The sequence below is a fragment of the Crassostrea angulata genome, chromosome 6, assembly GCF_025612915.1.
Source record: "Crassostrea angulata isolate pt1a10 chromosome 6, ASM2561291v2, whole genome shotgun sequence".
NCBI lineage: Eukaryota > Metazoa > Mollusca > Bivalvia > Ostreida > Ostreidae > Magallana > Magallana angulata.
In genome coordinates, this window is record NC_069116.1 from 5,857,881 (window position 1) to 5,881,723 (window position 23,843).

The window sequence follows — 23,843 nt, forward strand, 5'->3', positions numbered from 1 at the left end:
TCCACAAAATCTTGACAAGCAAAAAAAAATAAAAAAATGATAATTCTATTTTTTTTATATGTAAATTTTATAAAATTTGTTGCTGCCAGCCCCCCCCCCCCCCCGGTCCCCCCTGATGCTACGTGCCTGCACTTGTTCATAACGTCGAAGTCAAAACTGTAGATAAGCATCGATTAGATGAAAAAGATTCGAGGTATTCTAAATATCCGTGTAAAGGGTGTTCCAAAAAAGGGTGAGAACAGATTAAATACACGATGATGACGCATGTTATGAAGGCGCATGCCTTAGTTCATATTTGGGGTTGAAAAACCATGTATTTTATTCTATGCATTAATAAATGCCATAATTATCCTTTTGTGAGAAATTAATATCATATCAGAAATTGCAAATTATTGTCACGAATGGTCCGCAATAAACATGGCCGGAAAGTAAAAATGGGGGAAAATCCACTATATAGTAGGTTTTCCGTGGGGGTAATCTGGCTATAAAAAGGGGGAAAGCCCACTATATAGTCAGCTTTCCGTGGGGGAAAAACTGCTATATAGCCATTTTTCCGGGGGGAAGAACTGCTATATAGCCATTTTTTCGGGGGGAAAGATGGCTAGGGGAAAAAGGCACTATATAACACCGGTATGAAAAGCAACACAAACACTTGTAATATATTGAAAATTAACTTAATGTCATAGGAGATTATAACAATGACTCTTTCATTTTTACAATCCACTGAAAGGAGATTCAAATGGGCTGTTTGGGGCGATATGAGCAAAAATTGTGAGGTCGGATTTTTTTTGTTCAAATTTTACATATTTAAAGAAGTCATTCCAATGAACAAAATATAAACCTTTCAGAAAAATTGAATAATAGGAAAATTTTCACTTCTCTGTTTTGTATTACCTTAAAAAATGCCGTTCTTGTCGATTAGCATGTTACATGAAGGAAAAGCCAATTTTTCCATTAATATATATAATGCATTAAATTGTATTTGGGTATATCCAGTGCCTTTAAGCAAAATAGTCCCTATACTTGCAGAGTGTATATACATTTATTGGGTCATTTTAAATCAAAATGCTTGACACATGTCAGAAAAGAGGATTTGCAATTTTAAAAGCAAGTGTCAAAATTGAATTGTCATTTGAAGAAAAAAATTGAAATTGGTGAATGTACACCCTTTCCAAAACTGTGAAATTCCCTACTTTTACTTTCATTTTCAGAGTTTTTCAATACAGACGCATTTTGACGGAAAACGAATCTGACTTCACACCACGAAATTTTAACAGGTAAGAGACAATTTGATGAGCTTTAATTCAAGGGGTCCCTCGTTGCTGAACGAAAATTAGGGCCGGAGCTATGAACCCTAACGTTAACATTACCGCCTATGGGAAATGCATTAGTGGACTAAACCCATTTTCTATTTTTTTGGCGTTGACTTTGCTTGAATTATTCCATGATGTATCAAAATTCTTCATCGGCTGAGGTCAGTTTTTCAAGCCATTATAGATAAAATTCGAGTAAGAATTTGTATAAAGTACTGATTGACAATGATTATATTTTATTTACTTTAAAACTCTTTATATATTAATAAATGATAGCAGATTCAGAAAAAGACGTAAATGAAAATGCTTTCTTTGGACTTGTCTTTTTTTTACGGACTTAGAAGGTGCATTCATGTAGCTACGCTAGCATTGCAGAAAAAAGTGAAAGTATTTTTCTGCAGTGCTAGCTATTCTCATCACACTCGCATGAATCATTGAGGAAAAATTGTGTGATTCACTATACTTTTGAATCATGATAAATATATCAATGTGATACTGATGAAATTATACTGTATTAATTGATACAGTAATTAATTGTTGATTTCATAAGCAGTAGAGTCATATAGGTCATGTTTTAACTGTTTGACTGTACAAAGTCTGATGATTTAGTCACGGAGCTCTGGCTGTGCTCCAAGTCCTCTCCCTGACTTTGCTGTTCTTGGCCTCTAGCCCTAGACTCTGAATGACTGCTGGGTTTACCAGTGACACTCTCGTATAGTGGATTCTGTTTCTCCATTTCTTGTCCAGCGAGGGGAACCATCAGTTGAGTGTTCCTTACTAGTTGTGGGGGTTGACCGGGGCGTATTTGTAAATTTGGTTCGCTTACATCCTGGAGAGGAGGAGGGGAGACACATGAAATCGAATCCGTTGTTACTGTTTGTGAGCCTTCAAGTTCAAAGTTTTTCATGTCTTTTTCGTCCAAAATAAAAGACTGAGAGGGACTCTGTACCACTGCATCATTCAACCCAGATAGCGGCCTGACATTGGCGATGTCGTCATATTGGTTATCTGCATTTTCTGTGGCCCCAATAGAGTCGGTCAAGGTCAAACTCGCAGTATCCAGATATCCACCATCACGTGAACTTGACACCAAGATGTCAGCATTTTCTTTTTTTCTAAACATAAAGTTTTGCTTTAGAATCAGAGAACTACATGTAAAATTTAACATTTATCTCTTTTCAAGGTACAACAAAATTTACCTATTTCAAGCAGATGGGTTGTCAAACGGAAGTTGATTTTTATCTGCTAGAACTTGAACGAAGACTTAATTACTTATCAAAATGTCTATCGATTTCAAGCAGCGAGAGGAACAGTAAGTAAAAATACCAATTCTCTATGATAGACTTTCACACTTCAACACTTTACACGCTAACATGTACTTTGTACATGTGCATTCTGAATATTTCTCTGGTTTTACCAACTGAATATGTTTTCAGTTGAAATAATATTTAAACATATTTCTATTTCTCGTTAAAGCAATATGAGCTGTATTTTTTAGAATTTTATTTTGTTGTAAAAACCTGCTAGTATGCTAAGTTTGCATGTGACTTAAACTTTTATGATAAATAAGGTTAGAAAAAATCATTAATTTTTGTCAGAGGAAAGATATTTCTTCTAAGGAACATATAGCAAATCAATTTTTGTACAGGAGGACAATAATTCAAATTCGCTCCTCAACAGCCCTTTTCACAAAAATTTGGCAATAAGAAATTTAAAAACCATGATATTTTTGTCATTTTAGTAGAAAATAACATTTTCGTTAAAAAAAATTATCATGAAAATTGCAGCTCTTATTGCTTTAACATGTTTCATATATTGTATATTTGAAATAATTTAAGACCAATCACACAATTTACTTAATCAAAATATGTTATATTGACCTCGACATAAGGTCATGTCGAGGTCAATATACAATATGTTGGATCTTAGTAACAAATTAATCATGGAAGTGTACGCCCCAAGGTTCCTTTATAACAAAAAGTAATTGCTAGACAACAGACTGATTAAAATTAAAGGCAGCTAAACGTGCAGATACCTTGTTAACTTTGTTATATAGACATTTGATAATCGGAAGTTATTGCAAGAAGCCACCATATGGTGGAGAATAACCACGTCCGCCTGTGGCATAGGAAATAATTTTTAGACTGGATTATAGCGATGTTTTAACTTACTCAACACTCAAGACATAATATTTACATCTACGAAGTATTATTCCCTCTTCTTCTTTCGGAAACTTAGAGTTTAATCATAGCGCTATAGAAACAGCAAGACTGAAATCTACACGCCCTGTCTATCGATTGGTCGAAGTCTACAGCGGCTAAAACTGACAAGAAACTGACAGGAATGAAATTGACACGCCCTAGCGCCTCTTTATCGAATGGTCGAAACCGACAGCGGCATAAGAATATTCACGGACTGTACGAAATAATCAGGATGATGTCAGACTCAAAGTCTCACAGGAGACGATTTGGTTGTTTCATATATCTAACGTACTTCTTTACATTAACAGTAATTTAGTGAATTTTACCTACAGTAATTTAGTGAAATTTACTTACTTTTCATAACCAATTCATGAATTAAATAACTGAAAGAAAGATATTAATATAAACAATAAATACTTTCTTTGATGATTATGCTGGTTATGAGGGTAGCGATCATTGCAGAAAAAATATTACTTAACCCGCGTTAGCGGGTTATGTTTTTCTGCAATGTCGCTACCTTCATATCCCGAATAATTCACTAAAGAAAGTATTTTATTGTTTAAATAGAAACAGCCAGACAGAAATCTACACGCCACGTTTATCGATTGGTCGAAACCTAGAGCGACATAAGAAAAATCACGAACTGCACGAAATAATCAATGTCTGACTCAAATTGCAACAGGCGACGATTTGGCTGTTTCTTTTAGCTAACGTACCTATGTAAACAGTAATATAGTGAAATAAACTAATTTTTTAGAATCAAGGTTTTTTTGGTTAAATAAAGACGTAAATATGAACAATAAAATGCTCTATTTGATGATCCATGCGAGTTATAAAGGTAGATAGGATTGCAGAAGAAATTTACATACTAAGTAACGCGCTATCACGGGTTATGTATTTCTACAATGTCGCCACCTTCATATCCAGCATGAGTCACCAAAGAAAACATTTTATTGTTTAAATAAACACACAGGCACTTGACGCTTTACATCTTTCTCATTAAAAAAAATCATATTTCCTCTAACTTATTATACACAACTTGTGTATTTTATTTATAATGTATGGGTATATCTTTTTATTATGAGAAAAAAAAATATAATGTCAGTTGCCTGTGTTTAATACGAAAGAAGAAAAGGGCCAAATAAAAATCAGTACCGAAGAACTGACGGGAGTTTATTTTATCAATGGTTATTTATTTAAAAATCAATGATATGTTATTTGAATGACAAGTACAGGTAGTTTCTAATCTGTATTTACGGAGACAGCCGAGCGTCGAGTTGTACGAGACTATATTGAACTCTGGCGTAAGAAAACATACAACTACAAAAATATCTAAATTGTTCGTACCATTTAAAATCAGACTATTTTCAAGGTATTTATAAATATGTTTCCTTGAAAAACAATGCTTTAGCATACATTATTTCGGATTTATCAATTATCCTCAAGAACTAATTTTGTCAGCGGCGATGATTTGTGCTTTGGTCCAAACACTGTTTCACTTTCGGTTTGTCAGAGTAACTGCATAGGAGAGTTGATTAAAATCAACTCCCAAAAATATTATCTCGTAATTACGAGAAAAAATCTTAGTCTTACGAATTATTAATCTCGTTATAACGAGAAAAGATCTCGTTAATACGGGTACGAGATAATGTACTCGTAATAACGAAAAAAAAAATATTTGTTTGTGTAGCTCTATTCGTTTTTCGTAGTTTAAACATTGTGGCTTTTCCCATAAATATTTCTCAATTCTTTGAAAAAAAGCAAGAAAAGAAGTTAAGCATTGGATATTCAAATGTAAATAACTTTGGGACTGAAAACACTTACTTAGTTGTGCGAAACTCGAATATAAGAGATGAGGAAGGAGTCTAAATGAATTTAAAAGTCATTAAATTATATTTCATCAGCACTAATAAACATCTGTGTTTAAAGTTTTACCTCTCGGTCATAATTTGAAAGACTTCTTCCACAGGCGGTCGCTGTGATCTATCACTATGCCAACACGGTATCATGACGTCATCATATAACCAAGGCGGACATTTTGGAGGTTTCTCTGGCTTGTGTCCTTCATTTAGAATCCCGAGTATCTGCAATTATTAAATGTAACCATGTAACCATGAATATACTTATACATTATTGGTATAAGATACCAAATAAATAAAAGTAATGTAAGTGAATTGAGAAGACTCTAGGCACTTTCTTTTACATAATTATGTCTACCCTTTACGGAATAATCAATCACTGTAAATACGATTTTAGAAATTACAACTTCATTGTGCTGATGTCTGGAACAATTTTTAGAGAACAGTTTATAAAAATGTTTTATAAAAATGTTTATATTCTAATAATGAAAATAAACTACTAATACATGTGCTTCCAATCGATTTCAGAATTGTTTTCTCGATTACTGTCTAGAATCTCTTTAATAATTTTTAAGTTGATACATATTGTTTGAATTGGTTTTTATCAAAATGGTTTATCTACGTGCATGAAAAATGAACTCTTCTTTCAAAACCAAGAGAGAGAAAAAGAACCTTGTTAATATTTATAATAATCTTATAAATCGAGATGCCTGTTTAATAAAAACTCTGATTTCAAAAAAAGTAACTCTGATCAGAAAATAAACGCCTATTTACACAAGATCTATGTTTTCTCGAAAATGGAACCGTCTGTAAATCGTTGTGCACAGAAAAAGCCATATACACTTGGTAAAACAGCATCGCCAATGTATATACGTCACTTCCTCTCGACAGCTGTCCAAATGATATCACCTCTCTGGGAAGCCTAAGAGAGATTAATTGTAAAAATGAAAATGAAATAATAATGTATTTTAGCTGGTTTCGGAATATAAATTTGAAGAAGCTTAAGTTTACCAGAATATGATGTCTTCAAATCGGTCTGAAACATGAATGTTTTCTTCTGAACTATTACGTTTATTTTCAGGCATTCGTACCATGCCTCCCACTTTCACGAAAAAAGCCTGGAATGATATCATGTTGATATGACACATGTCATAACTTTATACTAGGTGACAATATAAAAGAGAAAATAGATTTGCCAGGAATAAAGCTTTAACGTAATACTTTGTATTGGCCGGCCTCCCTTTGTATGTAAACATTGTTTCCTGTTAGGGCCACCATCAACCATCTCTTCGTGTGCATTTTCTGCACAAGTTGGACCACAGAGAGAAGAATGTCAATGCATTCTCTTGGAGACTCGCTTTCTCGAGCCATTTTTAATATGTTTACTGCTTTTGGGTATTTATATTTCTGAAAATACACATTATTGTGAAAAACATCCAAGTAGGCTGTAGTGAACGTTTTCAGTCAAATAGCAATCGTAGGAATACTCATAATGAATAAAATATAAATTCACCGTATGGCAGTTAAAATTAATACTAGTAAACACAGAAAAAAACTTTTGTGATGTATTAAAACACTAATTTGTAAAATATCATAACTTTAAGATAAAAGGTTTTTTAAAATGCACTCACTAATACAACACCAGCAGGAAAACCCTGAACAGTCTCTCTATCTCGGTTCAATGAGTCCTTTACAATTCCCATCTTATCACAGAAATCAGGAGTCAAACTTGTGTAAAACTTCTCACAAAATCCTTCTGTTACTGGTTCAATGACCAAAATGTTACCTCTCTAAAATATGAAGAAATAAATATATGTAATATGTTGTTGAATTAATGACAGATTGTCATGTTATGTTTTACTTTAATGGCTAAAATCAGCTTTACCATTTCTTTGACAACTGACTGAAGCGGAGAAGCGACGTCATTTACATCTAAATTAGAAGCCAATTCAACTGAACCCATACTGTTTTCACGTTTTATGTCCATTACTGATTTCCTGACATCTGAAAATACATATTTTGGTTATATCTATTGAAAACAAAGCAGTTATTTGGAATACCAAATTTACTTTTTAAGAATATTTATGAAAAAAAACCTTACTTTCTCTTTTTTCTAAACTTTCGAGCTTTATCTGTTTGATAAAGGGAGTAATGCCCTATAAAAAAAATGAACAAGTTATCATTATCGTAAATTTTAGGGTAATTGAGTCAGTTAGTTACCTATTGCTATAGGTCCGTCGTCCGTCATTGTGCGTCGTGGTTGACAACTGTACCTCTCCTACTTCTACTTAAAAAGTTAAAAGGCAACTCTTTTCAAATATGACCTATGCTTTAAGCATTGAATGTTAATAGATATCGTCGGTCCTATAACACACAAGACTGTGCAGATAAACTGAATACGGAATGATCATTTGTCTACACAGCCTAGTGTGTTATCCAAATATAAGCCATCAATGCTTTCATTTATATCGTTCAATATTTTTTCTTAGGTAGGATAATTATGATTAAAAGTTATTTTTTGAAAGTACAAATTAAATTTGTGGGATTGAACGTTTCATTAAATGTAACATTGATTTAATATTTCTTATCAAAACGCATGATGACGATATCCAAAACTAAGCATTCAATGCTTACATTTATTATTATTCTGATAATTATTTGAAGGAAATATTTATTGATTGTCGACTCAAAGCCATTAGATAGACTTTTTGTCATGGATATGAACAATTTAGATGGAACAGCCAAAATATTTGCCATTTATTGGGCTTTGGTGGTTTAAACTCATAGTGCAAAAAGTATTGCCTGGAATTTTTTTTAGGTACTATTTGTATTATTTAACGATATTTTTTTTTAAATTACTTCTTTAATTAGTTATGTAGCTTTTAACGTTCCATTAAATCGAACAATATCTTATTAAAACGCTTAATGACTTTTACTTGAAAATTTCCTCATACGCAATGATCGGGATAGACGTGTCAAATTGGAACATATTTGAATGCAAACGCAAGGGAATGTACAATGTAAACATTTATCCTTGGGGAAAACTTAAATCTACTTTTGTATCCACTTAGTTGTGGCCTTACTCTGTATCGTAAACATCCATATCTATATTATCAAGCTTTTTCATTTACCCTCACTGACTCGTATATTCTTTTGCTTAGTTGATTACAATTTATCATTTTTTTTATTAAAAATTATGCGAGAAAAATAATCATTCACTGCATTCTCGTGTGGCAGAGCCTCGTCCTAATCTTGTCCTCTCGGTGGAATTTCACTATTCCACACTCGTAATAATGAATAATTCTCTTAATTTGCTCTGACTTGGTAGTTTCACAATAATCTTATTTATCCGATTTAGTTTATTGTTCTTTTATGAGTTCTCTTTTGTTCTTGATTTAGTCACACTTACCCTCTCTGGTTCATGACCTCGCTCCGCCTGTCTTTCACTTATTCGAGGGAGATTCAAGCAATCACACATTTCTTTTAAAAGATTATGTAATTGATTAGTATATAACATATCTGCTATGATAATAAATATTTATCAAATTCTAAAAAAATTATAAATAACACATTGCTTTTATAGTCTTTTTCATGCTAAAGAATTTAACGCTATAAATATACAGTAAAACACGCTTAACGAAGTCCCAGGGACAGGCAATTTTACTTGATTATAAGCGTAATTTGTTATATCCGTCAAGTTAAGAACATGAAATAAAGTCACAGGGAATAAATATCACTTTGCTATAAGCGTCAATGCATTATAAGCGTGTTCGCTGTAACCATATTTTACTGTAAATTGTAATTGACAAAAATAAATTGTGACGTCGTTGTTACATATCAATTTATTTACCTTGGTGCTATCCATCGTATTTTGAGGAGTGCATGTGAAAAAAGATCAATTTATGGTCTAAGTAAATATTCTAATCATTTACTTTGTTTTTATCTTAAAAGGACAAATTATTTAAAATTATGAACCTAACTGTAAAATTATATTCACAATTTAGCAGCCGTATGCATGTGCAATGATCATTGTGTCGAAACTATGACCAAATATCCTATTAACCTATGTTACGATCTACCAATAACTATATCGTTCATATTTTTTTCTATGAACCTTTGTGGAGCGAGTTCATTTCTGTGCGACTTTATATTCAGTTTATCTGCTGCATTATTGTGAACATAAAACACGGTTATGTACGAAAGCCGAGAAGGATCATTCGAGATTCGAGATTCAAAATACGAGATTCGAAATACGAGATTCGAGATTCGAAATTCGAGATTCAATATCTAAATTAACCAATCAAATCATGGATCTGAAACCTGTATCCTAGCAACATCAAACTGTTCTAAATAAAGATCATTCGTACATGCTCTTTCCTACAAATAAATGTCTTAATAGCTCTTATATTGTGGTTATAAAATGGTTAAATTAACATTGATAAATTGACCCCACACAGGATAAACAATTAAATTAGTGATAACACTGTGGGCTTTGCAAATCTATGTGATTTTGTTTGTCCTGTATGTATCCCCCCCCCGAACCATTTTAACCCGTTGTGTATTCGCCCCGACTGTGTAAAAATCGGCTCGCGAAGAAAGATCTGTTTAATCTAAATAATAAAAACTGAGTGTGGTTTTAGCTATGAAACGAAATTCAATGAAATAATCGACATGTCAAAATATAGGTTATCATAAAGTTTTAAACCATAGAAGATATAATGATTTACAACCCTAACGACAACAATCCAGATAGGAATAGTGTATTGTAGGTATCAGTGCCATTGTCGATGAGAGAGAGACAGACAGACAGACACAGAGAGAGAGTCAGACACAGACAGACGGACAGACAGACAGACAGACAGAGAGTTTTGTAGTGTCAAATTCAGTTTTGATTTAGAATTTGAAATTAATTTGATTTGTTACAATCATATATAGACAATAATTAAGCCTCTTAAAGGAGAAAAGAGAGGAGGTAGCAAGGGTAGGGCAGACCAACTAGCAAGCTTTAATTTTACATCGACTCTCTCTCTCTCTCTCTCTCTCTCTCTCTCTCTCTCTCTCTCTCTCTCTCTCTCTCTCTCTTTTATCACCTAGCATTTCCTTTTCCGTGAGGGGGTTTGGGGTATTTGTGATGTCTTACATTACCTAACGAAAATGATAAAAAAAAACCATGAAATGTTCTTTAAATTGTGTGCGGATGTTGTACTCCAATAATCTGTTTTCAGTATATACATTTCAAGGGGGGGTGGCTATATAGTCCTAATTAGTTTGCCAGTTATTCTGTTCCCACTTTGTTTTCTCTTCGTTTTCCAGGTTTTTTTTATTTGGCTCGGCAAATTAATATAAAACTTTCTGTGTAGCTCCATAACGATGCACTGTAGATGAATTATGAGTAGTTTTACTTTTGATAAACAGGTACATATCCGTACTTGATTTTTAATTTGACTCTTATAATCGGATTTAATATTCCAATAAATATAGGGTAGGAAAGAGTAGACGGGACTTTTTTGCGCATATCCTACTGTACCATTCATTCAACACAGGTATTAACACTCATCTAGTTCGACTTGCTTTCCTTTTTTTTCAACCACTGGATTTAAAGCTATTAATTTTTGAAAATATTTTGAATTTATGGCCTGATTATATATAAATTAGAGCTGCGCTGGTGCATCTATTTACCCAAATGGACCAAAATATAACCAAATGAGTCTAAAAATTTTGACAAAATTAGTTTTAAACGTACGAATCTTTTTCAATTCTAATCGTAATGTCCTTTAGAAAAATCTTGAACCACACACATTTTAGCAAATAAAACGACAATTGTTTCATTTTTTATGGGGAGGGAGGTGGTGCCGGTAAAGGACATGTATTGCTTGTGGCAGTTGTGCTATATTCTCATTTGTTATAATAGGTAATACTACATATTGATATAAAATCAAAGTTTCCAATTACACTGTACATAGCTTCTATCATGCATTTTGACCCGTGCGATAGTTTAAAACAATTTTCAAAGCATTTAAATGTAATTCAACCGATTATTTTTGAAATTTAATTTTCTGGATCCCCGCCTGATACGTCCGCCTTCTTGTATATTAGAATTACATGTACGTTGACCATATCGGCTATGTTAGGTGACGATTACATTTTTTATCAATGTTTTTGCAGGATATGTAACAAATAACAGCCTATTTGTGGGTTTTTGCAATGATTATTTGAGATAATTTGCCGCCAACTTTTATGCATTCCACACACCACTCACAGTTTCTTTATTTGTTGTTCTGTGTGTATGGCGACAAATTGGTAAATTTGCACCACTCACCCCTTGTAGCTTCACCCTGACTACATTTTATCTGGCTAAGTGTAATGTAGTAGTATATTAAATACACACATCTTTGTTTGCAGTGCTTATTTACATCTTTAGATCTTTACTTACAAAAAAGTAAACATTTGTATGACTTATATGTAATTATTGTCAATTTTGGTGCGGGGGGGGGGGTGTAGGAAACTACAGAGAAACTTAACTTGGCTGTGGAACATATGCTTTTATTCCCTCTTGTTGTTATATCAATGAATGAATTATAACAAAAACATGTACAACAATTAATTTTGAAACATTCATGCACGATCAAATTTTTAAAAAGTTTTACTGTTCTCTGCACAAGAAATCGGCAATGTGAACAAATTGGCACCCTATCATCCCTACCTTTAATTGTAGAGAGTAGGTATCCTTCTATATTGAAAACAATTCCAAAAGTAAGACTCATAATAATCATAGTACTAGTGTATCACTGTATGCATACATAAAAACGATAAATAATGCTTATATTTATTAGTGAAACAGGACAGATTATTTATATTTAGATTATTTAGATACATGTACTAATCTTCATGCGGGGATCTAGAAAGGAGGGGGTCAGGGGATCTGGACCCCCTCCTCGGGAAAATTGGAGCTTATTAAATTTACAAAGTAAAATTTTTTAAAATTGGCCTAGGACCCCCTACAGAAAAAATTAGCGACGCTTATGAAGTTCTCTACCATAACCGCATTTTTACACAAAAGGGGTGAATAAAACCGGGTTTTAAACTATTACTGGTGGTGAAATACCCCAGGGTTCAAACGCATCAGGTGGAAATGCACCAGGGCAAACAAAATCACTTAGATCCGCGAAGCACACTGCATTATTACTAGTCTACTTAGATATTCTGTGTAAAAGTAAATACAAATAATCATTTAGTTAGGTAGGGAGAAGTGAACATAGCATTTATTTGTAGGAAAGAGCATGCACGAATGATCTTTATTTAGAACAGTTTGATGTTGCTAGGATACGGGTTTCAGATCCATGATTTGATTGGTTAATTTGAATCTCGAATTTCGAATCTCGAATCTCGTATTTCGAATCTCGTATTTTGAATCTCTAATCTCGAATGATCCTTCTCGGCTTTCGTAGTTATGCTTATTATGCAAACAACTTGTCGTTCTCATATGTACACAAAATAAATGACAATAATTCAATATTCATATATTCTAGTGTCGTGTTAAGTGTCTGTGATAACACAACGAATCAATTTTTATAAAATATAGTCCAATACAATTCATCAGTGATGCAATGATGTACTGTTGGGACAAAAGCAAGGTTTTCATAATTACACGAAATGAAAATAAGGTAAATGTTAATATTTAGTATGTAATTAAATAATTAGAATTATATAAACATAAGTAATAACTTATAAGGAATCATGATAATCATGAATGATCAAATACGGTCGCGCATGATCAACACTATTATACAGCCCTTTTTGGAATTAATCACGCCCCGACCATCATAATCACCTCATTATACTAAAAAATGATTTCTTATTCCTCAACTCTTAAATTCGTTCTTAGAAATTCAGAGATTTCTTGGATATGAACTTGGTTGGTATGTGATCATATCTCTTGACGTATATCCCGAAGGAAGCTGCTAATGGGACTGCGCCCATTCCAAGCCACATGTCACAGCATTCATCTTGGAGCATAGTGTAGAGTCCTGAGCCCCATACATAAGGATGTACCAGCTGTCCTTAGATCAAGGACTGATACCAGATGAATTGCGCAGAGCAAACGTCCCTATTTACAAAATAGAGAAGAAACACCAACCATCAAACTATAGGCCAGTTTCCCTAACATCAATAGCTACTGACACACATGGTACACAGTACAGTTATGGATTACTTCAATCGTCACAACATTCAGTGTGATGAACAACATGGCTTCTGAGCCCGCTTAACATGCGAGAGCTAACTGTTGATTATGTTGAACCAAATTTCCAGGAACACGGATCAGGGGTATCGAACAGACATTATACTCCTGGATTTTACCAATGCGTTTAATAAAGTGCCTCACTAACGGCTGCTTCCAAAGCTGGGGTAATATTGAGTGTCTTGAACAACACTAGGTTGGAATACGACTTCCTGAGTCAGAGAACCCAAGCAATACTCCTGAATGGTCATACTTCCTCAGCTCTTGACGTCCACTCCGAGGTCATAGGACCACTTTTGTTCCTGACCTACATAAACGACCTTTCAGAGTGCACTAACTCAGAGTGTTTGTCGATGACTGCCTGGTCTATCGACGGATCCGAAGCCAGAGAGATGCAGCCAAACTACAGGAAAATCTCACAGCCTTGGGAGGATGGGAATACAATTGGTAGACGAGTGGAACCTAGAAAAGTGCACAGTTATCCAAATCGCGAACAGAAGATAGCCGTTGCAAACATCTTATACTCTGCACGGACACCAGCTAGAAGTTGTGGAGAGTGGAAAGTATTATGATGTTACCATCATGATCTCCCAGGATCTTCAGTGGACAAACTAAATCTATACTACCATAGTCAAAGCATTTAGAAAGCAAGGCTTTCTGAGACGGAACCTGGGCCATTGCACATCATCGGCAAAGCCACCGGCATAATGTACCTTGATTAGACCAGCCATCGAGTATGCTTCGTCAGTGTGTGACCCCCACCAAACCACACTCACCAGAGGTATGTATACAACAACTATCGGGATACCTCACCCGGGTGTGTAACCAGACTACTGCATCAGCTTAAATGGGATTCCCTCACGCATAAGAGAACCATACACAGACTAGTTCTATGCTATAAGATCAGAAATCAGCTTGTGAACATAAAACCAGAGAAGTATTACATCCTCGGAGATAGACGAACTAGAGGGAGTTCCTGACTCAGACAGCCTCGGGCCTGCAAAGAGGTAAACAGAAATTTCTTCTTCCCGCGATCGGTGAGAAAGTGCAATTATCTACCAGATCCGGCCACAGCAGTACCTACCATAGAAGAGTTCAGGACCAGACTTTCCCGTGTCTCCTGAACTCAGCTGCAACCACGGTAGACGACACAGCTAACTTGTAGATAGATTCAACAGTTTTAAAAAGGGAAAGCCTCTTGCTTTAGACCGCGCCGGAGTTATTGTCATTCAATTAATGAGGTCATCTCCATGCAAGAAGAAGAAGAACCTAAGAGCTCCACGGGATTTGATAATATTGACCAATCTAGTTCATTTCCGAATGATCATAATTCTATTTAGTTCTCACATGAAAGAAAAACCAGTTCATACATCCATAGAAGAGTTCAGGAACAGACTTTCCAGTGTCTCCTGGACTCAGCTGCAACACACGGCTAACTTGTAGACATTTTTCAACAGTTTTTAAAAGGGAAAGCCTCTTGTTTCAGACCGCGCCGGAGTTATTGGCATTCAATAAATGAGGTCATCTCCATGCAAGAAGAAGAAAAAGATCAAGATAAAAAAAAAAGAACTTAAGAGCTCCATAGGATTTGATACCATTGACCAATCTAGATCATTTCTAAGTGATCATAATTCTATTTAGTTCTCACTTGAAAAAAAACCAGCTCATTCATCCAAAGGGAGTCTTACATATCAATTCATAACTCAAACATTTGATATAGATGTAGAACATAATAAATACTTCAATTACCCTCTTTACAGTCTTTTCCAAGTTTACGTAACTTTTCAAAAATATCTTCAGCTGAAGGTCTTTCACTTGAGTCAGTTTTCCAGCAGGATACGGAGAGGTCATGATAATCACGAGGGATGCAGGGCCACCAGTGAGGGCTGATATCGCTTGCCAACACCTGTGATATCGTAAATATAGTTTAATAAATAGAAAATACCTAAAAGTATGTATTCAGCAAATCACAACAAATTCATGCATAAAAAAATCATGAATAAATAAGAGTTACGTGGCCTACAAATAAAAATAAATTCAGCCTTCAAATTTAAAATTTGATTTTATCAGGAATAAACTAGAGAGGAAAACAATTCCAAAATTCTTATTTTACACTTTTTTCGATTGAGATTTCTTTATTTCATTTTCTGAATATTTTAAACTAAACAAATACCCCGACAATCGACCCCTCTTCATTTTAATTGTAATGTATTACTACGCCTAATTTATCGGCAACTAGTTTAGTATTTTAATTTTACTCTCATATACATATGTACCTAGTCACTCATTTATCTTGATATCACACAATTTGATGAATATCAGATCCTTCATGCTCCCAATGTTGCTACGAGCATTAAATATCATATGTTTCGCAGCGACATATCATTTTACTGGAGCATCGTGGACCTGATTTTTAAATAGATTGGATACCATAAAATCGTAAGTACCCCTGCGATGATATCATCTGTGGTAAGACTGTAGTGATCCGTAAAGGGTTCACATCCATATGTAAAAATCTCGTTGATCACGTGACCAAACATCCAAATATCTGATTTGGCATCATAGCAATCTTGAAGAATTGACTCTATGGCAGACCAACGAATGGGGATCCCATCTCCACGCAAATCTGAGGCCGAAAAAAAAAATAAACTAACGCATTAAGAAGTCTGCAATAATCGTTATAGATTGTATATTCATTATCATTAAAATAGTTTGACTATTCAATCTAATGTACCTGCCACTTTTCCAATCGCTGTTGCACTGAAATCTGTTTGACAAGCAAGGTTAAAGTCGTACAAAACAGCCAAATCATCATCTCTATCTTTACATTGAATAAGTCGAAATGAACGGAGTGTGATGTCACGATGGACAATTTTAACACCATGGAGATAGCTGAGAGCACTAATAATATCTGTCAGACGATCATTGAACCACTTTATCGGTAAATGTATTTGTTGTTGTCTTGATTCCATGAGTTTATCAAGCATCCCCTTCCTATGACAATCTTTTGCGTAAAATGGCAATGGACTTTGTAGTTCACTGTAAGCTAGCAGCCTAACGATGTTTGTGTGTGTGGTCTTCTGCTGAAGACCTAAAAGAATCTTAAAGTCATTTTCTAACATTTCGTTCTTGATGTTCCTTTTTTGACCTAACTGTAAAGTACTGGGAGATATCCCAGGCACATGGATAGCGATCTTTGTATTGCATTTGCGAATACGGCCATACCCAACTGACCAATATGAATGATCACTCATTTTAGGAAGCGCGTGATTATCCAAGTCGTGAAAAACTATGTCTGGAACTCGTCGTTCAATATTTTTTTCGGCACATTCAAACAGAAATTGCTCTGAGATGTTCAAAGACTGAATAATGGTGTAAACAAGTTGTTTGTCACCCTGGAAGAGATGATCCGTCAGTTCATATGGAAGAGGAAGAAATCTTTTCCGTCCTTCCAATTCTTTCCAGCAAACGTCAACAACTTTCATTAAAGCTTCGGCTTTTCCCCTAGCTAAAATTATAAAACTGTCTTTGTACTATCAGACCTAAAATAAATATGCAATGCAGGCACGAGGCATCGTTTTTTGACATTGTTAGAAGGGAAGAATTACCAAAACATCTTGTAAAGCAAACGAAAAGGAGAAAATATTTTACTTTACTGTAATTTGTTTAAAATTTTTATTTGTAAATTAGAAACGCCCCTCCCCTTGAGCTACGTGCCTGTAATGCTCCATAGCGTAAAACTTCACATAACTATTCGCCTATTTTCATACATCAATTTATAATCAAAATTCCGAAGCTTACATCTATACAAACAAGAACCAATCCCACGCAATGCTATATCTGCTAAAGCATATTGCTGCACATCTGTTTGCATTTTTTCCACACTCTTAGGAAGAAAAAGACGCTGAAGAAACCTTAGAAAATTTTCTTCAACCGGCACGTTCTGTTTGAGCTGAATATCAAAAATAAAATCAAGAAAATTCAATTCAATACGTAAATCATATGAATAGTCAATCTGCTTAATTGAATCTGCTATATAAGTTATTATGTTGTGCAATGCTTACCTTAAAATAAAAACCAATCATAACAATGTACTGCTCAAAGAATGACCGTTCCACGATTTTCTCAAGATGTTCTGCGTGATGACGTGAGCAGAAGGCGTCTTCCCAGTTCTCGAATATTCCTTGAAAGTCTCGACTTAGATTCCATGAAGGGACACATTTGATGAAAGAAGCAACACATTTTAATGCATAGTAACATTTTGGTTGTTCCTTTTTCAGTTTCTTTCCTGACAACAGCAAGGATATCTTGTCAATCATTTTATTCGATAATGATACAATATCCCTCTGAACTGTTGTCATTTCGTTGCTTTGAGAGCATGATAGCACCATTAGGATTGATAGCATGTCCATAACAGGTTGGCACAAATCAAGCCAAATTGAAATATCATCCAAGTTTTTGTCAGGAAAAATATTAATCAAATACTGCAAACACGTTTTAAAATCACACATAAAAAGAACAGATATATCTAAGTTACTTATGATATCTTTCAACTTCTTAAGAACGAACTTCCGAAAATGTTTGTCAGTACATACTAACAACTTAGCGAGATCTACAATGTTTCTTTTCCTGACTAAGTTTGGTATAATGTGAGTACGAGCTCTAAGAATCAAGTCTTGCAGTTCTACTTCAGAAACACGTTTATATTTGCCTGCAAAATCCTCAACCGATCCACTCTGATCTAGAAATGAAATGTGTTTGGAAAATCTTTAATATATTAGTTTATCATGAATTTGTTCATTTGATTTTTAAAGAAATTTGTTTTAATTTTAAATTTTTAAAGAGTTAACTTTTTAACCATGTTTCTTCAAGGTCAGAGACGAGTTTGGAAAATATTACCGGATACTAATGTCGGTACAGGCACATAGAGATTTTTCTTAAATTTACATACAAAAAATTCAATGAAGATGGACCCCCCCCCCCCCCCCCCAATTTTATGGGACCATGTAAAAATTTGAATTGGGAAAACGGATATAAACAGTAATTAAAGTTAAATGTATACTTGCCTACCCCCCCCCCCCTCCCCTGCGGATTAGGATTTTCAGGATTTTGAAAAGGAACGCTTTTCCTTTTTTTTCTTGCTTGTCAAGATTTTTTGAGTAAGTCTGGCCTCCTGACCCCCCCCCCCCCTCATTCAACACTCACAACACTTTCAAAAACGATGCTACGTGCCTGCGGTGAAATTATATTATCAAAATCAACAAAGAACTTTACAAATGGGTTTCTAATAAAATATCTATATTTATACATGGGTCGGACCTTTTGATGCAACCACACTGTGAAGAATCCTGATGTCCCCCCTGGCCTCACGTTGGTAAGTATCAACACTGACAAAGTAATCTTCGGTCTTTGGGCATATAGACGAGTAGAGAGTGCCTTGGTAATCGGTGGAAATGTAGTCATAGTTTGCCATGTTTGGAAAGTGTCGTTCAAGGATATTTCTAAAATTTCATTACAATAATCAGAACTACGTGTAGATTTGCATGTACAGATTATTTTGCAAATATTCCCAGTCAATTTGGAATGTATATAGATAATTAATCTAGAAGTCATCTCAAGTACCAGTATGAGGTGTTTACAATCTTATTGCTAAGATAGATTTAAGGACGACCCGTAAAACAAATAAATAACATCAAAATAAGCTGTGTTTGCGTTTTGAGTGAATATTTTTCTGTTATACTTTATTACATAATAAGTAATAAATACAATATTTTTGTACATTCAAGACATTGAGTGTCTTTCGTCGAGTTATTATAATAAGCAAAATACAGAGCACATTCTTTGTTATGTTTACAAACCTCGTGCAGGTTTAATGCGATCTGGAATGCTTCAAATATTATTAAATGTTTATTTGTATTTTTATTTGTATTTAAAGCGGAATATCAAAGCAATAATCAAAATCCTTATTGTACAAACCATACTCTTTCGGATTTCACTCCACAGCCTGTACTAGCACTTCATCAAATTGATCCCTTGGGCCTTTTAGCTGGTAAGAGAAAGTTTATGCATTATTCTTTATATAAGAATATTTTGATTTAAATATTGTTTATTCACTATGGACTGTAAATCAGCAAATTAAACATATAGAGCACAAAAAGGACAAATGTAATAAACAATGAAAAGTATACATATAATAAAAATAGGTTTTCTTACGACACATCTTTAATTACATCGTAAATTCTTAAATAGCAATCCGGTTTTTTAAACACGTCTTATCTGTTCTAAAATTTCACCCCTTTCTTTTCATTACTTCCTCCTTCCAAAATAATCACGGGACATGTGAAAGAATTTATATTTTTAAACTCCCATCATAAATAGATATTTTTATCATTTTGGCGTAAATCTATAATTGCAAATATATCCATTCATTTTAGAACTTATGATTTTAACTATCAACATAACATTCTGGACAGTAGTATTAGTAGTCGTAATAAATATTAAGAAATTTGACACTAGAGGTCGCTATTGTCATTGTATTGTTGTGTTTTGGGGGGTTTTCCCGAATTTCATTTAGTTGCTCTGTCATGCATTCCTCTAGTTTTCTTAAATAGTTTTGAATTCCAACCTGTGTTCATAATGCACCAAATTGTTCAGTTGGCAAGCAATAATTAGACGCTGTGTATGAATATGCGATACAAAATGATCATCTGATACACGTGTAGAACATAAATTGTGTATGTTTTGTGCGCCCTGCATGGTGTGAGATACATGAATGAGCTCAAAGTCATAATAGATCATTGATAAAGCTTAATTAAATGTGTTACAACAAATAGACAATGAATGAACTCTAAGTAATATTAGATTATTGATAACGCTACACATGTATTTAAAAGTGTAATAAGGTAATATACATTTTGATTCACTGCATAACATACACATACCGGCAACTCACCATACACCAGCCTTTAAACGACTGCACCAGCCAACAATTGTCGAAGATATTACTTCCATAGTAGAAATAAATTGATCCTTTTTAAAACTCAGTGTCGATTTGGTTCTTCTTCTTCTTCCAGTATAGTTCATCCCTCGGTTGACCGAGTATTGTCGAACTCTGCTTTGTGTCTATGATTCTTGCAAATATCGTTTGTTGTGCAAACAATATCCTGACCAACTTTAAAACTAAATATATTACTTGGTCCTTAGATACGCAGGTATATTTGACATATAAAAAGGGCCTTACCTGTGCAACAGTTGCAATCAAATCAAACAAAATTAAAAAAGAAAGTAATGTTTGCCATGAATCAACATCTACTCGTAGAATATACCCGCTCAAAAGATTGATGGCTAGGAATTACCATTACTTATATTTAGTTGATAAATCTAGTTTTTCAGTGCTCTAATAACCAGCAATTTAAGTTTAAAAAACATAGATATAACGTGTAAATGGGTTTTTCCATAAGTTTCGGGTGTTTTCCTAAATATTCAATATTATTCTTCGAATACCTTTTTCCTGTTCTAAAAAACGATTGAGATCTTTATTTCCCTTAAATAGCATAATAAGGAATCATTTTTTCATGATTTTATAATATGATAACCATAGTGGATGATTAACAACACTTATGTTGTTGTTCACAAATTGTTGCACATTTTGCCATAGGGCAACATTTTACGAAAAACTAATCTGTTTTAACGGCAATATCACAACTAATGCACGTATATGATTGAGCAAAAAGAACCGATTTATGAAAATTTGTTTTTCATAAAATCAAGATTCATAATATAAACTTCAGAGACAATTAGGTGATAATATATTCAATACAAAACAACACATGGGATACACTACGCACAGACATAATCAAATATCGCTAACAGACAAGTTAAACTAAGACATTTCGATAACTTTCTATAATAATAGCGCAACTTCCTTTTGTCTTCTTTGTGTAGAATTGTTGGTAGGAAGAATATGTAACAATAAACAGACTTATTTACTTTGCTATCAAGTACGTCTTGTAAGCTCACAGACTTCACGACAGAGTCTTCTGTATGTGCATTGCAATTGCATATCAGGCAACGCGGCTCAGAACATTCTGGGGTATTCCAACTTGCAAAATCAGAGTGTACGAAGGGTCGAATCCACATCTGGAATGGGTGATTGCTGCGGCTAAATGTAGCTTTCCCACATCTTAGAATGCCATGACAAGTCTATATCCGCCGCTCTGTTTATGACAAGGAATGATGAGTTGATGTATTCAATGGAGATGTCAAACTCTAAAAATTTTCTACGACCACTCAAGCTTTCTATAATTCATCACATTTTGACTTTCATGTAACTTGTCTCTTGAATACTGTGGGGGTATTCTTTTTTGTGGTGGTGGTTAAACCTACCCCATTTTTTTATGACACTCATATAAACATTACATCCTTTAAAACTTGGATTGAATAGAGAGTCAGACATTTGGAGTAGGTGGATAATTTTTGTTTGTCAGATGCACTCGAAATATTGTCCGCCTTTTCATCAATTGTCACTTGGTGTTTGAAGGGACATTTGCAAATACCGTTGCTCTTCATAATGGGCATGCCTGCTAATACATCCGCATCTAATCATTGTCAACTAAAGCATCAAGCTAGAGTAACTTGTTGTTCCGAGATATAATGAGATGTAATTAATTCCTGTACAGACTCGATACTAAACATGTCATATGCACCAAACATCAAACATGTTCAATCAAAGGTAAGCAACCAAACCAGTATTGTTTATAGTTTAAAAACAATTTGGCTTTGGTATGATTAAATATTACTCTGGTTGTCACAATTACCGTTAATTGTGTTGTGTTTTTTAAAGTTTACCCATCTGATATAAGGATGATCATTGTTAGTCAACACAAAAATATTTCAAAATCGAGAACAATTTATTTACCAATGTACAATTTAAAAAAAATTGGACACCAGAAGGACTGGTATGCTACATGACCTCACGTCCATGGAATAATGTAAATAATATTACTTCAAATCAAAGAGGCACAGCATGTCTTTGCTCGAATATGCACCAAGTTCCGAGATAACTGCCATGTGCCCACTCCTTGGTCAGCGAACAAGGTCCACAAAAGTAAATCGTTTCCAGGTTCACAAAGCATGGGACCGCACATGATCCCTCGGCAAGGGTACAATACGAATACGTTCACACAGGTCTTCGTCCAGAAAAAAGAAATTGACTGTACGATATTGAAAGTTTACAGGAATCATTGACTCTAATCGATTGGGATTTAATTGTCTTTAACCTCAAATATTAAGACGGTATAAAACTCCAAGCTGTAACAATTTTCTTCGCTTTCAAATCTTAAAAATTAAGCATCCATATATATTATATATATATATATATATATATAAGTCGTGTATATATAAACAGTACTGTGATATATAAAAGCAACAACGATAAATATGTTAAGCGAATATTTTCCACTGGGTGACCACTGAGTTCAGCTCAGCGTTTGCAAGATAAACCCTGCATACCAAGGAGAGAATCAGTAATATTATGCCTTCTGTCAGTTTGTCACTATATATTCAATACTCATCTATTTTCGCATAGTATCAAAGGATTTTTATAGCGTAAGCATACTATGCCGAAATTGAGCACGGCGAATATTTTCAACGAAAATCTTTCAAGCGCCGACAGCAGGATTCGAACTCACGACGCTACAATCATTGATTCTAGCATGAAGCCCAACGCGTTACCGCTACGCTAAATTATCCGCTATTATGAACACCGGTATTTATGTATATAAAACGTAGATATATACGACTGACATCAAGCAATTAAAATTATTCATTTTTCCAAAAAAAAAACTTCATTATTGACGGTAATTTTAAAGTTAAAGTTTCCTATAAACTTTTGAACAAATTGATTGAACATTTTTCAAAGAAATTCTACATGAGAATCACAAAAACGCTTTTTTAAATGATGCTTGATAAAGAATGTTCAAGAAAAAAAATTCACTGAGATTTCGTCTGCTAAACATTTCGAGTTTTCTCGGTAAGGCCAAACGTCTCTCTATTTCTTGAACTTTTAATTGTACAACAACTTGTTGATTAAATAAACAATCAAATCAATTGATTAATTTGACAAAAAAACAAACGCTTGCTTTTCCCGATGATTTTTTTAGGGACTTGTCAACACTCGAACGTCAGAGCTACTTATAGCAAAGCACGTCAGTATATTTAACAGTCGGCATAA

At 34.2% G+C, this 23,843-nt stretch overlaps 1 protein-coding gene across 5 annotated transcripts; it reads right to left on the reverse strand.

Annotated features, from left to right (window-relative positions):
- Nucleotides 1–487: 487 nt before the first annotated feature.
- LOC128190036 (uncharacterized) lies at nt 488–22,984 on the reverse strand. 5 transcript variants are annotated; one of them, XM_052861909.1, is made up of 17 exons: nt 20,565–22,984; nt 19,594–19,658; nt 18,932–19,113; nt 17,677–18,353; nt 17,414–17,564; nt 16,347–17,120; nt 16,060–16,238; nt 15,362–15,518; nt 8,783–8,853; nt 7,475–7,529; nt 7,259–7,377; nt 7,005–7,163; nt 6,595–6,780; nt 6,385–6,491; nt 6,148–6,295; nt 5,450–5,598; nt 488–2,428 (listed from the first exon to the last, which is right to left on the reverse strand). In XM_052861909.1, exons 3-17 carry the CDS (start codon nt 19,083–19,085, stop codon nt 1,888–1,890), a joined length of 3,627 nt encoding a protein of 1,208 aa, XP_052717869.1. In that variant the 5' UTR covers nt 19,086–19,113; nt 19,594–19,658; nt 20,565–22,984; the 3' UTR covers nt 488–1,887. The 5 variants fall into 5 exon arrangements, with proteins under 5 accessions (XP_052717869.1, XP_052717865.1, XP_052717867.1 ...); XM_052861905.1 differs by having other exon boundaries at nt 19,589–19,658; XM_052861907.1 differs by having other exon boundaries at nt 19,589–19,658; nt 20,554–22,984.
- Nucleotides 22,985–23,843: the final 859 nt, after the last annotated feature.

Coding starts and splice junctions, on each gene's coding strand:
- LOC128190036 (XM_052861909.1), bottom strand. CDS start 19,085: ATGGCAAACTATGACTACATTTCCACCGATTACCAAGGCACTCTCTAC. Junction 6,492..6,594: donor GGGAGGCCGGCCAATACAAA/GTATTACGTTAA, acceptor ATATCATTCCAG/GCTTTTTTCGTGAAAGTGGG. Junction 5,599..6,147: donor CGAGAAAACATAGATCTTGT/GTAAATAGGCGT, acceptor TAATAATTGCAG/ATACTCGGGATTCTAAATGA.